The following is a 17,771-nucleotide window of genomic DNA, read 5'->3' on the forward strand; positions in this document are numbered from 1 at the left end:
TCCAGTTATACCTCTGGAGCTTGCTAGTCAGTCTAGTTAAACTGATGAGATTTAGGTCCAATAATAAAGTGAAGTTCAACTGAAGAAGATACATTTTGTCAACTTCTAGTCTGTCCCCCAACACAGACACACAAACAAGCTCATAAATATACATACAAAATTATAGAACTAATAATTATATTGCAAACTAAAATTGACTAATGGCTTTGGCATCTGTCCTCTGTTCATGTAAGCTGAACTCATAACCTTAGTTGCTTTATACATTAATCTCTCTTGTACCATGGCAACAACGAATCAGCTGATGCAAACTCATTCTCGATCAGGCACTACTTTTCTGACCCAAATCTATAGCAATATGATGGTAGACAGACAAAAAGGGAGAGACTGCATCTAAGAATCCTACCTCCTCACAAACTGTTGGATAGCACCCCCCTCTTATTGTGATATAATCTTTTCATAAAGTTGCCAAATGATTCCTTTTTTCTTCAGTGTCCCTTTTTACACACAGTTAACCTGTGCTAAATGTGGATGCATTATTTCCCTACCAGTTTCCAGTAGGTATTTCTACCAATATAGCTTTCTTATCAATCTACTATACTTTCACTTCCCTAAATTCATATATTTGAAGGGACCTTTACCTTTGGATCATCTCCTCCATCTTACCTGTGTCATTTAATCAGCTACTAAGGCTAGTCAAATGTTATCTGAAATGCCTTCAAAATTTCCTTTTTGTGTGAACTCTAATCTTATGACAATTTTGAAAGATTTTATTTTCTTGTTCCTGGGGATTTTTTCCCTCCCATTTCCAATCTACGTATATAATGCCAAGGTTAATCTTCCTAAAATCTAACTTTCCTTCACCATACTGACTCAGACTATAACAGACTGCATATACCAAAAGCATCGTGTGAAGGCTCACAGCTTTCTGGCTGCACTTTCACCCTTCCTGACTTCTCTAGTCAAACTGGCTTCCCCAACACTTGCTGATACGATCACAATAATTGGCTTTTCTTAACATGCAGCTATTAAATTTTATTTATATTCAGCAATTAAGTTCCATCTCTCTCATCTATACTAACTTTTAAATGACGTCTTCCTCAAACTTTAGGATACTTCTGGATAGTTTCCTTAGTTACTTGAATTGTTTCTCCAGCAGATTTTATGTGTTCTTTAATCAGGAAAATGTTGTAATTTAATTAGTTTTTATATACTGCCTTCCCCAAATGCCTGCTTTTAACAGATATTTAGTATATGGCAGTGTCATGTCCTCTATACATTACATGATAAATGGGAAAATGGACAATTAAACTTCAAAAGAAAATGGACGTGATTCAATACCACTCTATTAGTTACTGAGTGAGATAAAAATATAATAGGGATACAACTGCCAGTATTTATAGAACAGGGGTGAAACAATTGGATGAATAAAATGAAGGTGATAAATTCTGTAATACATAATAAAATAGTTTATAAATATTGGTAAGATTCAGAATCATCTAGACCTTTTCAAATTTCAGATACAAACAGTTTATATTAGAAAAAATCTTGCCATTTACTTTTTCAATAGGAACATTAAAATGAAGACATTAAAACCTTAGCCCTTATTGCTTACCAATCACAATGTTGCAAACATTAGTCATGAATTATCAGAAGAAACCTTTTCTGAACTGACCCAGAAGTTAAACTAAAACCCTAAATAGTACTAACCATATATTGACATAACTAAGGAAAATAATACAACTTACCATAAGTACACCATATGACCACCAATCAGCACTCTGAGAATGGCCTCGTCTGTTTACTACTTCAGGAGCCATATATTCGACAGTGCCACAAAATGAATATGCCTTCTTTTCTTGATCCACTGACTCTTTGCTAAGCCCAAAATCTGTGCATCATCACAAATAGAGGTTGAAAAAAATCTCAGGAAATATGAAATACCAAAACCAAAATAATGAATTAAATATTCAAACATTTTACTTTGGCCTAAATTACTCTTGAAAAAGATAATTTGAAACAACAAAAATCAGTCTATATTTAATGTTGAAGCTCTTTAAGAACATTTAAAGATTGCTGAGGCAAGTGTCTTCCTCAAAATACATTTTGTCAGGTCTATAATCTTCAGGGATAAAAAAATTAACAAAAGTTGTCATATTATCCTAAGTATAAAGTGATGTAATTTATAGCTTAAACTATTATAAAAGCACAGTATGCATGGACAAAAATGCACTTGTATTTACAGCCTTCAGAGAATCAATTGTATCAATATAAACTCAATATTTTCTATAAAAGTTACAAAAAAATGGAAATTTAAATTTAAAAGTATTATAGTACCACTAAACACTTTGCAAATCGCTTATCAGCATACACAAGACATAAAATATTTATACTGAAAACTAGAAACAATGATGAAAGAAATAAGCCATTCTAAGTATATGAAAAGATATAGTGTATTTATAAACTGGTGATTCAATATTGTTAATTTGTTATTTCTTCTAATGCATACTCAGAGAATCAATGAAATGTCAATAAATTTCTAATAAGCTTTCTGTGGGAGAAATCAACAACCTGAATCTAAAACATATGTGAAAGAATATGAAAACAATACTGTAAATAAGTTTTGAAAAATATAAAAAATGGAATTATACTGTTAAATATGTACTAGACAGATATAATAATAAACACAGTCAAATATAGAAAAAAGCTGGGCGCATATATACACTTTCAATGGATAATGTTTAAACTGATACACTGAAAGATATTTAGTTCTCCTATAATCTTGTTTCAAATACAAATCAATTTCAATGCAATTTGTATATAGAAAATAACTTGAGCAAAACGTGGACTTCCCTTTGGCTAACTGTATACAAAATACCAGTAGAATACAGAAAATACCAACATCTGCCAGCTACTTCAGTTTATGTTTGTTAGGAGTCACTTCTGTCTACCTAGTCTAACAGTGTTCATTTCAAATTCAGATAATACAGTTTCCACCAGTTCTTTATTATAACTCACAACTGAAATGTTTCTGATATCTATACCTACAAGCAAACTTTAGGCCTTTCTCTAGGGGAAGACACAATGTACACTGCATTTATTAAGTACTCAATTATATATATGAACATGTAAAACAGTGTTTTCACATTTATTTTCTACTTTTTTAATCATGTGGCTCTGAGTAAATACTGTAGAGGTGGCTCTTGTTTATCTCTTAATTCCTGTAGGTATTTTTTAGGCTAACTTAAGATTTTATATTTAAATTTGCATAAAATATGATTTACAGTTTTGTGCACAGGTCCATAGGTTTAACATACCATATACTTTTGTAATCATTAACAAAATCAGATACAGAATAATTCTCAGAAAACATGTCATGCTATCTCTTGTCTGCGTCTCTTCACTCCTCACAATCCCTGGGAATCACCAACCTAGGTCCCAAACTTGTAGTTTTGCTCTTCTAGTGTGTTATGTGATTTTATAGAATGAAATGATAAGGGTCACACACACCTATCATATAACAAAATTGGCTTGATTTCTGGTGAAAATGAAAAGGAATTCCATTGAAAAAGAAAAGCTATTTAAACAAACACTGCTAAAACAAATTTGTATGTAAGTATAAAAAACACGACGTACTCAGACCATGACCAAATACTAACTGAAAATATACCACAGAATTAAATACAAAAGTTAAAACTACAAAAAGAAAATAGGGAGTACAATCTTTCCGATTCTGTGTTAGTCAAAAATTTCTTGGGCATGACATCAAAAGTATAATCCATAGAAGAAAGATTTAGTGTGCATAGTGTCATCAAAATAAAAAAATGTGCTTAAAAGGTAATTGTGAAGATATATGCAATTAGTAGCTGCTGACAGAGGGGAAGGTTTTTTCTAAAAGTGTAGCCCTTGGAAGGTTGATAACTGTCCAGTAGAAAACCACACATCCAAGAACATTTGGGCAGCAGAAATTGGCCATTTTTAAATTTTTTTAAAAAGGGGAGGGCAAAAAATTGAGTTTGTAGATATAGGTGCATGGATCTGAAAAATGTTGGGAGAGAAGGGTGAATATGATAAAAAAACTATATGAAACTCTCAAAGAACTAATAATTTTAAAAGATACATTAATAAAATAAAAAATCTAGAGAAAAAAATGCATATTGCATTTCCTACTGCTTTGTCTTCGAACCATTAAAAAAAAAATCAAAAGTTAGCAAGAAAACAATCCAGCTTTTACAGATGATCAAAAGATCTGAACAAACATTTTTATAAAGACATAAATATATGAAAAATGACATGTTGAGATACGTGCCTATTAGAATAACTAAAGTAACTATTATACATTCAGTAGGTTTGGGAAATTTAAAACAACTTTGGTAAAGAATCTCGAAGTTTCTCATTAAAAATAAACTTACCAGAGTAATAAGTGATGACGTTCATTAAAACTGTTCATTAATATTTACTACAACTTTATTCATAATTACTCAAAGTATTAAAAAAGTGTCCTCAAATGGAAACCACCAAGGCAACATCATAAAATCTAGTTTTAAAAGACTAGTAAAGCCCGGTGGTGGTGGTGCACGCCTTTAATCCCAGCACTCGGGAGGCAGAGGCAGGCGGATCTCTGAGTTCGAGGCCAGCCTGGTCTACAAGAGCTAGTTCCAGGACAGGCTCTAGAAACTACAGGGAAACCCTGTCTCGAAAAACCAGAAAAGAAAAAAAACACTAGTAAGTAATTTTAAAGAAAACAAACCACTAAACAACTAACAGTATGGATGGATTTTAAATGCACTGTCCTCAGACAAATAAAGCTAGAGTTAAAAGGCTTTTTACTGTATATGTATGTTTATATTACATGGAGGAAATGATAAAACTAGAGGAATAGGAAATAAGTAGGGGTTAGCTAAAAGTTTAGAAAGACAACAGTGGAATTTTGAGGATCTTTAGAATTATTGTTTTAGTAGTAGTCTCCAAGAATTACAATATACATTTGTTATTCTATATATTTCTCATCCTTCACTTTATATTTATCACCACTGGATTGTATCTCATCAATGTATTTGAACACTGATAAAATCAAGATAAACCATAACATCTAGCAACTAGAGTTGTATCCTAAAAACCCTCGGCACCCCACCTATTCATACTTATCTTCTACTCCCTCCCTCACTGGAAAACATTCAACTTTCTTACTATCCCCAAAAGTTCTCCTTCACTAGGGTGCGTTGTTGGATTCATGCTGTGTGACCTTTTTGCCATGGCTTCTTTCAATTTAGCAACAAGTGTTCGATGTTCCTCTATGCATTGTACTCACTTCATACTGAATTCTTTTAAAATTTTTATTTTGTTTAAATTTATTTGACATAAAATATTTATTGACAGGTTATGGTATTAAATTGGATAGCATGTAGTAAAGCAATTATTAAATTACTCCAATTAGCATTTTCAATTTCTCAAATTTTTCTATGTATTAGGAATCTTATAAATCTTTTGTAGATATTTTGAAATGTATACTTAGTTGAATGCTATAGAAAATTAAGATTGCTTTATACTGCCTAAAAAACGGAAATTAAAATAAGGATCTATCACCATAATGATTTTTTTACTATATACAAATTACTCAAAATGTCCAAAATGAAAAAAAAAATATAAGCCCATGTTATTCTCTTCAGTTAATTAATTCAGGAAGAAACAGAGACGGAAATCAGAGAAACATCACCTTTCACGATAGCCACAAATAGCATAAAGTATCTTGGGGTAACTCTAACCAAAGAAGTGAAAGATCTATTTGACAAGAACTTTAAGTCTTTGAAGAAAGAAATTGAAGAGGATACCAGAAAATCGAAGGATCTCCCTTGCTCTTGGATTGGGAAGATCAACATAGTAAAAATGGCAATTCTACCAAAAGCAATCTATAGATTCAATGCAATCCCTATCAAAATCCCAACAAAATTCTTCACAGAACTTGAGAGAACAATAATCAACTTTATATGGAAAAACAAAAAAAACAAGGATAGCCAAAACAATCTTATACAATAAAGGAACTTCTGGAGGCATTACCATCCCTGACTTCAAACTCTATTACAGAGCTACAATATTGAAAACAGCTTGGTATTGGCATAAAAACAGAGAAGTCGAAATGGAATCAAATAGAAGACCCGGATATTAACTCACAAACCTATGAACATCTGATTTTCAACAAAGGAGCTAAAAGTATACAATGGAAGAAAGAAAGCATCTTCAATAAATGGTGCTGGCATAACTGGATATCAACCTGTAGAAGAATGAAAATAGATCCATATCTATCACCATGCACAAAACTCAAGTTCAAATGGATTAAAGACCTCAATATTAATTGGAACATACTGAACCTGATAGAAGAGAAAGTAGAAAGTACTCTACAACACATGGGCACAGGAGACCACCTCCTATGTATAACCCCAATAGCACAGACAATAAGGGCAACATTGAACAAATGGGACCTCCTGAAACTGAGAAGCTTCTGTAAAGCAAAGGACACTGTCATTAAGACACAAAGGCAACCTGACTGGGAGAAGATCTTCACCAACCCTGCAACTGACAAAGGTCTGTTCTCCAAAATATATAAGGAACTAAGAGACTAGACTTTGAAATGCTAATTAACCCAATTTAAAAAATGGGGCACTGAACTGAACAGAGAAATCTCAACAGAAGTTCAAATGGCCAAAAGACACTTAAGGTCATGCTTAACCTCCTTAGCCATCAGGGAAATGCAAATCAAAACAACTCTGAGATACCATCTTACACTTGTCAGAATGGCTAAAATCAAAAACACCAATGAAAGCCTTTGCTGGAGAGGATGTGGAGTAAGGGGAATACTCATCCATTGCTGGTGGGAATGCAAACTTGTGCAACCACTTTGGAAAGCAGTGTGGCGATTTCTCAGGAAATTCGGGATCAACCAACCCCAGGACACAGCAATACCACTCCTGGGAATATGCCCAAGAGATGCCCTATCATACTACAAAAGCATTTGTTCAACTATGTTCATAGCAGCATTATTTGTAATATCCAGAACCTGGAAACATCCTAGATGCCCCTCAATGGAAGAATGGATAAAGAAAGTGTGGAATATGTTCGCATTAGAGTACTAATCAGCGTCAAAAAACAATGACATCTTGAATTTTGCATGCAAATGGATGGAAATAGAAAACACTATCCTGAATGAGGTAACCCAGACCCAAAAAGATGAATATGGTATGTACTCACTCATAAGTGGATTCTAGCCATAAATAAGGTCATGGAGCCTATAATTCATGATCTTAGAAAAGCTAAATAAGAAGGTGAACCCAAAGAAAAACATACAGTTACCCTCCTGGATATTGGAAGTAGACAAGATTGCCAGGCAAAAATTGGGAACTTTGGGGTGGGGGTGGGGTGGGGGTAAGGGGACATGGGGAGAGAAAAGTGAGAAGGGGAGGATGGGGAGTGCTTGGGGGAATGGGACGGTTGGGATGGAGGAAGGGTGGATACGGGAACAGAGAAGTATATATCTTAATTAAGGGAGCCATTTTAGGGTTGCCAAAAGACTTGACTCTAGAGGTGTTCCCAGGTGTCCATGGAGATGTCCCAAGCTAGTCCCTTGGGCAGCTGAGCATAGGGAGCCTGAAATGGCCCTACCCTATAGCCATACTGATGAATATCTTGCATATCACCATAGAACCTTCATCTGGCGATGGATGAATATAGAGACAGAGACCCACATTGGAGCACTGGACTGAGCTCCCAAGGTCCAAATGAAGAGCAGAAGGAGGGAGAACATGAGCAAGGAAGTCAGGACCGCAAGGGGTGTGTCCACCCACTGAGAAGGTAGGGCTGATCCAAAGGGAGCTCACCAAGGCCAGGTGGACTGGGACTGATGGAGCATGTGATCAAACCGGACTCTCTGAACGTGGTGGACAATGAGGGCTGACTAAGAAGCCAAGGACAATGGCCCTGTGTTTTGATCCTATTGCATGTACTGGCTTTGTGGGAGCCTAATCTGTTTGGATTCTCACCTTCCCAGACCTGGATGGAGGGGGGAGGTCCTTGGATTTCCCACAGGGCAGGGAACCCTGACTGCTCTTTGTATGGGAGAGGTAGTGGGAGTGGGAGGGGGGAAGGGGAGGAAAATGGGAGGAAGGTAGGAGGTGGAAATTTTTAATTAAAAATAAATAAATAAATAACACTCAGATACATAAACTAAAAAAAAGAATGATTTCTAAATCACATCAATATTTCCAATATTTAGAAAATCACTTGTATAAGTTTGTGTTATGACTTTATAATTTTTAATCTTATTATACTATATCCATTCTCTTTATTTAAGACATTTATAGCCAGTCAGTGATGGCTCATGCCTATAATCTCAGCACTCGGGAGGCAGAGGCAGGTGGATCTCTTTGAGTTCCAGAACAGCCTGGTCTACAAGACCAGTTCCAGGACTGGCTCCAAAGCTACATAGAAACCCAGTCTTGGAAAAACCAAAACCAACACCAAACCAAAACAAAACAAAAGAAAAAAAAGCATTTCTAATATTACATTAGGAAAATAAAATGTAATAAGATTCCTGGAAGTAATCAGGTGAATATATGGGAATGCATGCCTATAATTAAAGCACTTAGAAGACAAAGGCAGAACACTACAAATTTCTGTCTGAAAAGATATATATGAAAGAGATATAATAAGATATATTTGAAGTAGAGGCTAGAGAGATGACTCAATGACTCAGTGTTGAACAGCACTGGCTGTTCTTTCAGTGGACCCCTGGGTTCAATTTCCAGCATCCACATGGCAGCTCATAACTGTAACTCCAAGAATTCCAACATCCTTACAGACACACATGCAGGCAAAACACCAATGCACATAAAATTAAAAATTAAAAAAATTTTTTTGAAGTATTTAGAGGTATATAATCTCATGTTGACATGTTTACTTCAGGCTATAAAATAACAGCTTGATTATTATTACATTGGTACATTATATTCCATAATTTAGAGCAACTTTAACTATTACCAATTCAAATTTCTTTGTACAAAATACATCTTCATTTTCTCGGTTATAGCTTTCCAAAACTTAAATACGGAACTTACTATGTACTGAAAACATATGTAACTTCTTGAGCTTAACTCACTCAATATAATGTCTTTGTCATCTACTAAATTATTGGGAAATCAATGTTTCCATCCTTTAATTGCTCAGTAGCCCATCATATGGAAATAACACATTGCTTGTTTATTCACTAACCGTTTCAAGGCAGTAAGGTTACTTCCAGTCTTGAGGTATTGTAAAAGGGTGTGCTGAGAGGTGCAAATATTGAATGGTAACACAAAACTGGGTTATATAAACCATAAAGATATAGAACAGAAAACTGATTCCAAAGTTAGGGAAAGATGGAAGGAGTTTATTACTATTTTTTCAGATGTGAAAACAACTCAGTTAATTCTTCCAGTATAGAATAAAACCAAAATCTATTATTTTTGCCTGAAATAATCTTAATTAGTACTGTGCCTCTATTGAAGAATTTTAAATGTACTCAGAATACACTGAAACTATGTAACCTTTAAATGAATATTAATCCATTCAAAACATAAAATGCAACTCAAATGAACACCAAAAAAGATTAGAAAAACATGTACTAGAATGATGAAAAATAATTAAATAATGGGCTTATTAGTATATAAGAAAATTTACATACCTGTTAACTTGATATGTCCTATTTCATCAAGCAAGATGCTGTAAATAAAAATTCATATTAAATATGATGGAACAAAAAATAGGAAGGTCATAAATATAAAATTAGTCACTATTTTCACATTCAGCATTTTGAAATGAAACACATAAATGTCATAAATATAAAATTAGTCACTTTTTGATATATTGGAAAATTTTCAATTAGTATTTTAAAAACAAAAGTGTATCATGAAGATTATTTTGTACAAGTTAATTTTATGTAACTATATCAACCATCAAAATTTCATGATTCAAAAAATCTTAGTGAAATGCCAAAATATATTTGCATTTAAAAATGTAAATAAATATGAATAAAGGGTGGAGAGACAGAAAGGCTTAGCAGATAAAGGCAACTGCCACCAAGATTGACAAACTGATATCTGGAACCCACATTGTAGAAGGAGAGTAAAGGAATCCCCCAGGTTGTCCTCTTACCTCCACATACACACCACAGCACACACATGAACGCAATCACACATACAAACACATATAATAAGTCAATGTAATAAAAAACCCCCAAAAGCAATATAGTTAGCATGGATACAAATGGATAATATAATTTTACTTCTCTGGTTTCAGGTCTCTATACACAATTCCTAATCGATGCAGATGATCCAAAGCCAGGGCCAATTCGGCAAGGTAGAATTTCACGTCTTCCTCTGTAAAAAGAACCTAAAATAAAATAATAATTCATCATTTGATCTTTCTTCTTATGTACTTTTTAATTTACTTCTTTAACACCAGTAGACAGAAAAATCCAGGCAAATAATGAGAAAATAAGTGTAGTTAAATCTTACTTGATTGGCACAGTCATTAAGTAAACCAGAGATGTTTTCCAGATACTTGATGTGTCTTTAAAATTCTTCTCTTTAAAAAAATTAGCAGTTTAAGTATAATTCTTTCAGAAAAACATTCAGTTTATACATCATCTTACATTAAATGTTCTTCAAAAATTTAGGCTTTTAATGAGTCGTATAAAATCAATATTAATTTTGATATACTGAATTGGCATAATGGCTGTGCTCAGTCATAGTAATTAAACTATTAGGGATATTTTGTTTTAATACTCATACTTCCATTTTTCTAATATTTTCTCTTTTGCCACTTATTATCACTTCTCAGTAATTTCACATGTAGCTCAATTAATTCTAAGCTTCTAAATTTATTACTACAAGTTGTTAAATTAATAACCCTTTCATGCTCACATCTGATCTAAAAGGGATCCACATCTTCTCACGTGTAAGCAAAGTTTATGAATTTAATGACAGTCGATTTTTCAACCTTTGTGTGTTTGTGTTGGAGAATAAAGATGTTAAGACAAATTGAAAAGCATATGAAACTTGAAGTCAGAATTAGAGGTTTAAAATTAGATTATGTCATTTAATTAGTGAGTTTTTAATTTTTTAAAAAATAAAAATATCTACTACATTTAACTAAAAACACTGTTATAAGAATCAGACTCATTTAAATATACCTAAATATGCAACTATATGGTTTTATTAGTATTGGCATATGAGAGTTGAGTATGTAATCTATACACACATTGGTAACTACACAACCACTATAACCACTATATATAATTTTAAAACTATCAAGGATTTTCAGATCAGGCAAAATACTGTTTTCTAATAATATGATATTTTCATTCAAGAATTCTGGCATATTTGGAAGGATCAAGTTTGAATAAAATACCACATGGCTAAAATCAACTTGCCCATTTAGATTATAGTTACTGTATTTCACAATGCAGATTCAGGCTACTAGTAAAACAAGAAAATGAAGAGGTACTATTAGTCATTGTCTAATTTTCAGGAACATTTCTTTGAATGTTCCAATGGTTAAGTATATGAACATCATATAAAACTTTTTATTGAGAATAAAGTGCTTGTTACTCATTTAAATTCTGTGGTCGAACAATCAAAATGTTCACTGAAACCTAATACATGACAAATCTCTAAATACCGTACATAATTTCAAGGAAGAAAGACTGCCTTGGCTAGTTATACTTTGTATCAAATACATAATCTTAATGTTGTCTTGGTAGAAAGACTCATGACAGAAATAATAAACTTGCTAAAAGGCAATTATACACCAGATGCAATTAATTATGTACCAGCACTACATATTCTTTCTGTTATCAGTCTTCCAAACAACTCCATATAATGTACTATTATCAATATCTTACAGAAGTGAACAATGAGACGCAGAGTGACTAAGTAACTTGCCCAAAATAACTACTAAGTAGGAAGCATAAAATCTGAATTCAGAAATACTTGTACCTTAAAAGTGACTTTTTACCCAGAAGTCACTTCTATATCTCCCTTATAGTATATTTCCCCTATGTTTCAGTTCACAACCTATAATGCTTTCATATTTGTTTATTATCATACTCATAATACTCCCTTCAAAAGTGAAAGTCCTCTAAGACTCCAGTATAAGGAAAAGCATTTTTAACCTGTGGTTTGTTAATTTGTGTATGAGACTGTGTATGTTAAGATACTTGAATCCTTACTACATGTATTACCTATCTCCTTTACTCCCACTTAAAATTTATTATATCATAAGCATACTCCCATACATTTCAAACTTTTTAAATGAAAGTTATTAAATAAATGCATATTAATCATGTCAATTCACCATGATTTACCTAAACGTTGTCATTCTGATCAATTAGACTACTTCCAAAATTCACACCTATGAACATGATAATATGCTATATTATAAATATATGTTCTTAAAATGCATACTTCTTTGTATTTCACCAGAATGGTTTGTTAAGTAATAAAACAGTAAATACTAGGAACATAGCCTGGATTCATGACTTATATGATAACATTACTTTCCAATAAGGATACAATAGTTTCCATGCCCATCAGCAATTTTTTTGAATATGTTAGCCTTACTACACCTATAACAGAACCAAATTATCTTTTAATGAAATTTTTAATTTAATATACAAAAGAGTATTAAATTGATTTGATTTAAATTTACTCATAGACCAAACAGTTTTTCATGTCCTGTGGCCTTTCCAGTTTTCAAGACTACAAGAAATGTATTGTCTATTTTCTATTAGCCTACTATTTTGTTCAGATGGTATAAACCCTTCAAGTATGAAAACGTCATGTCTTACAAATGGTTTTTAAAATAAGTGTTGTAATTGATAAATAGTTCCTAATTTTATATAGCAAAATGTATTTTATGTTTGGTTTCCTCTTTATTATTTTAAAGCTTACCATATGTCCATTCATTGCTTAACTCAATAGTTGCATTTTCTTTTAGGATACAGTGATTAATTTTAAGATATAGATAAATGATAAAATTTATTTGGTGTGCAGTCCAGATGGTTTTTACTTTAGTTTTGAAATCTCTAAATTCTCATATACTGTTTTTAATTGAATAATCAATCTCTTTATCATAATATATGATTCATTCTTTACTCATTAATTGTATGTTAAATTATATATGGTAAGAATCATGTGTTATATAATATGTTCCTGATCCTGTGTTGAAACTATCATATCTACAGGTGTGGTGGAGCACATCTGTAATCCTAGCACTTACAAGGCTGCAGTATAAAAGGGTCTGTGTTCAAGGTCAGTTGGCTCTCAAAAGTCAAAGGAGCGGAAGAAAATTTTAAGGAAGTTTATATCAAATGACTTTTTTAGCATTTGTTTACTTCTCTAGATAAACTGTGAAACAATGCTGCAAATTTTAAAAATACACGAATTTCTGTTTTGACTCTGTCTAAAATTTTATTAAACTAATAAATGAATTTTGAACACACTCTTATTTTTACAGTAATAAATCCAAGATATTTTCTAGATATTAGCAAAAGAGAAAGATATGGCTTAAAATTTTATGCATTTATGTATAGATTTATTTGAATATATGTGTCTGTATATATTTTCAGGGACAGAAATTTGGGGAGTGGTGCAGGAGAATTGTCTGTATTCTGTCAATCATGTTTTAAATAAATGCTGATTGGCCAGGCAGGAGGTAAAGGTGAGAAAACCAGACAGGAAGGAGAAATGATGTAAGGAGAACAGGAGAACTCTGGGAAGGAGGAAGTTGATTACTCCCACTCCTGCCCAGAACACCGAAGCAGCAGGATGTGATCTGCCCCACTGAACAAAGGTACTGAGACACATAGCTTACATAGATCAGAAAAATGGGTTAATTAAGATGTGAGAGTTAATCAGTGAGAGGCTAGAGCTAATGGGCCAGTCAGCTTTATAATTTATAGAGATCTCTGTGTTATTTCTTTGGGGCTTGCCGGCTATGGGGTATCAGGTGGGACAGAAACCCAAACAAGCAGGTCTGGCCCCCTCATGTTACAGAGGAGGTATATTTTTCTTTCAAAATGTAAGGAACAGACGTTATAAAATTTCTTAATACATACTAAAATAAAATTTAAAATTCTGTGTCTAAGTATTTCTTCAGTTTGGATTGCTCAAATTTTTATTCACAAGTGAAATATAACCAACCATCAACTACTTATAATAAGCTGCCTATAGAAGTCATCACTGAATCAGTTTCTTAAAGTCTCTTCAATGAATAAACTAATTTATTGTCTTTTGGGAAATGTATTTAAAATGCTTGCTCTTACCTAATATTCCAGACTTAGGAATCAAAACTTACTGACTGCATCTCTGTGCTAGTGTGAGTTTAGATAGTCCCACATCGAGAATGGAGGTCTGAAGAGTTTAAAAGAAAATCAGAAATGACTACAGGCAAGAATTTTTCAAAGACATTTGTGACACTTCTATAATCTAACAAAAATAATAAATGCTGGATTCTTAATATACCATTGTCCTTCTGCAGTTTAAGGATTTTTCCTTGGATGAGGGTCATAGACAGACCATATTACATACTAAATTATGTCCTCGACTACACAATATATGGTCATACATGCCAAGTTCTACACTGGAGTAAGAAAGATACAAGCCAGAGGCCTCAGGCATCTAAGGATTGACTAGCATCCCATAAGTACAGTTTTCCTTTATCACAAGTTCCAGAGCTCTCCTACATCATAAATACTATAACTTAGATGTTGAACTACAATCATCCAATTAAAACTCTGCTACCAGACTACCATTTCAAGAGAAAATGAAATGGACAAGGACAAAACCTATTTTCCTGCCTGAAACAGTCACAACACAGAACAAAATATATGAAATGATATTTCTCAAGACACTGGACATCTAGCAACAAATGACAGTGGATACAAGATATGAGTAACAAATGTGGTATGCCCTCCAATTTTCCTAACTTACTACCTGGAATGTTTCTAAGTGGTAGTGTAGGGAGGTCTAACTCAAACAAAGCTCAGAGATTTTCTGAAGTAATGAGTTAGAGCCAAATGTCTTAGAGAAGAAAATAATCCGGAGTACTAAAGCAAAGGAAATTGCAGAACAACTTCTCAAGATATATAATCATTCCCAAGCACACAGCTGGGGATGCACACAGTATGTGCAAATGAGGACACTATGTCGAACCAGAAAAAGAACCAAGGGCTATACAAAACAATCCATGCAACTCATATTGGGCAAGTGATAGTTCCTGTTATATTTAGGTAGAGCAGAAAACATCACACACAAAGAATCAGAAAACAGAAGGTCTTAGCTTTAGTAGTAGATCAAAATTTATAATGAATAAATGATGTTCAGGTTCTTTGTAACAAATTTTAAAGGAAGACATGAAAAGATGAAACATGTTCTATATTTTCCAGCAAGCATCAGTGTATTTCTGGAAGCATTTCAAAAATGCTCATCTTCGAATACCTTAACTTTCACAAAGATTGCCCAGAAACAAGAAATTCCCAATCATGGATCAAAGGAAACTGACATCAAGGGAAAATATAGTATTAAAGGATTAAAAGAAATCACTAAGCTCAAGATGATGAAAGACATGCCTCCTCTGGGAATCAAGATAATAAATAAATCATTGCAAATCCAAGAATGTTGGTTAGAGTAATTAAGAAAGGTCGTTGTTTGAATAGTGAGGAAAATTAACCCCATACTAAATGCTGTCTTGAGTGAAAAAATTTAAATGAAAGACCCAGAGTTGGGGGTACAGATAAAGTGTAGAGTGGATCCCTACCATATGAGACGCTCAATGTTTGATTCTCCAGCACTAAAGATTAAAAGTAAGATAAGAAAAACAAAATATTTAGCGTATTAAGAAAACTACATTTATAGTATCTACCACCATCCAATACAAACAGTCATATCTTTGCTGGTGCATACCTATAATCCCAACATGTTGAAGGCTGACGATGGAAGATTTGGGTTCACATCCAGTCTGGGCTATACAATAATATACCATGCTTTAATAAAGGAAGGAAGGAAGGAAGGAAGGAAGGAAGGAAGGAAGGAAGGAAGGAAGGAAGGAAGGAAGAAAGGAAGGAAAAACTTTGTATGTTTTCACTGAGCTATGAAAGAAGTCACAGGAAACACTTAAATGTGTGTGTATGTCTTTGTTTCTATAAAACTTATAAAAAGCAACTGAGGGCTAGAGAGATGACTCATGGTTAAGAGCAGTGACTGTTCTCCCACAGGACCCAGGTTAAATTCCCAGCGTGTACATGGCAGCTCACACCTATCTGTAACTCCCAAGATCTGACATACTCACATAGACATAGGCAAAACATCAATGTACATAAAATAACAAATGAATTATTTTTTAAAACAAAAAAGAAAAGCAACTGGTTTAAAGACTATATATCCTTGATCCCAAGTTAAAAATTCACATTATAAAACCTAATAAAACTACAAAATAACAAAAGGTTAGTTAATACTGTCAAGCTAGTGGTAAAACTAAAAAATGAAATTAAAATGCATCCATGAAAGAGGAAAATGTACCAGGAATAAGTGGTACTTAAAATCTAATAAGTAAGATGGTAGATTTAAGCACTACTATATCAAAATATAAAATTATATATTAAATACAATAAGTCTAATACAACACTTTAAAAATAACATATTTTCAGAGTGGGTAAAAATCAAGGTTGTCATATGTACTTAATTGCTACATGTAAAAGAACAATTAGTTTAAAATGAAGACACAGAATAAGGTATACTGAGCTAATATTGCTATCTTAAGAGTCATAAAACTAGTATTAATGAATTAAAGTAAATCCTTTAATAGTGACACCATTTCCTTATCAAGAAAGAATATACCATTAAAAAGTTCTTTTTAAACTCTGGTAGAAAGGCAATAAATATGCAGATCTATAGTTATAATAAAAAATTTCATGTGTTTCCAAAATATAAAAACCTGTATAATAACGGAACAAATTCATGATTACTAAAGCAACCACTATTAACAAACCTGATCTAACACCCATTTAATGACCCTTCCACCAGCCCACAAGAGATTACACATTTTCCTTATATGCACATGGAACATTGACAAACATGTCATGTTCTAAAGAATGTAATAAGTTTAAGAAGATTCAGGTCATGAAAAGTAGCCTTTATGACTACAGTAATATTGGGTTATAAATCAATATTAGAAAGATATCTAGAAAAATAAATAAATACGTATAAATTAAATAACATGTTCTCAAATAACCAATGAGTCAAATAAAGGAAATTAGGAAGTACATTAAACAAAGCAAGCGTGCCACATTGCAAAATAACAGGAACAAAGTTAAAATGGTACTTCAAGAATTTGAACACTAAAAAAATGCCTTAGAAAAAAAAGGCTTCAAATTAGTAATCTGCTTCCATCTAGAAACTAGAAAAAGAAAAAGCTAGTAACTAGCAAATAGTAATAAAGATTAAAAAGAGAAAAATGGAAATATAACAAAAAATCAATAAAGTTAAAAGCTTGTATCATAAAAAGAAAAATAAAACTGATAAACCACTAGCAATGCCAAACAGGATTAAAGAAGAAAAGACAAACTACCACCATCAGGAGTGCGATTCATTCATAAATAAGAATTCTACACCTATGAGAAAAAATATTAATGGAATATAATGAACAATTGTGGTGGCTTGAATGTGAAATGTCTCATATAGGCTCAT

General features: G+C 32.8%; 1 protein-coding gene across 2 annotated transcripts in view; it reads right to left on the reverse strand.

Moving 5' to 3' along the window:
• Rps6ka6 (ribosomal protein S6 kinase A6) overlaps window positions 1–17,771 on the reverse strand; it is a 130,267-nt gene that overhangs the window by 36,791 nt on the left and 75,705 nt on the right. For both annotated transcript variants that reach the window (XM_038316373.1, XM_038316374.1), the window contains 3 exons: window positions 10,310–10,416; window positions 9,710–9,747; window positions 1,746–1,888 (listed from right to left, as the gene is read on the reverse strand). In XM_038316373.1, coding sequence (XP_038172301.1) covers window positions 1,746–1,888; window positions 9,710–9,747; window positions 10,310–10,416 — 288 coding nt within the window. The remainder of the gene's footprint in view (window positions 1–1,745; window positions 1,889–9,709; window positions 9,748–10,309; window positions 10,417–17,771) is intronic.

Source organism: Arvicola amphibius, chromosome X, assembly GCF_903992535.2.
Source record: "Arvicola amphibius chromosome X, mArvAmp1.2, whole genome shotgun sequence".
NCBI classification, from domain to species: Eukaryota; Metazoa; Chordata; class Mammalia; order Rodentia; family Cricetidae; genus Arvicola; species Arvicola amphibius.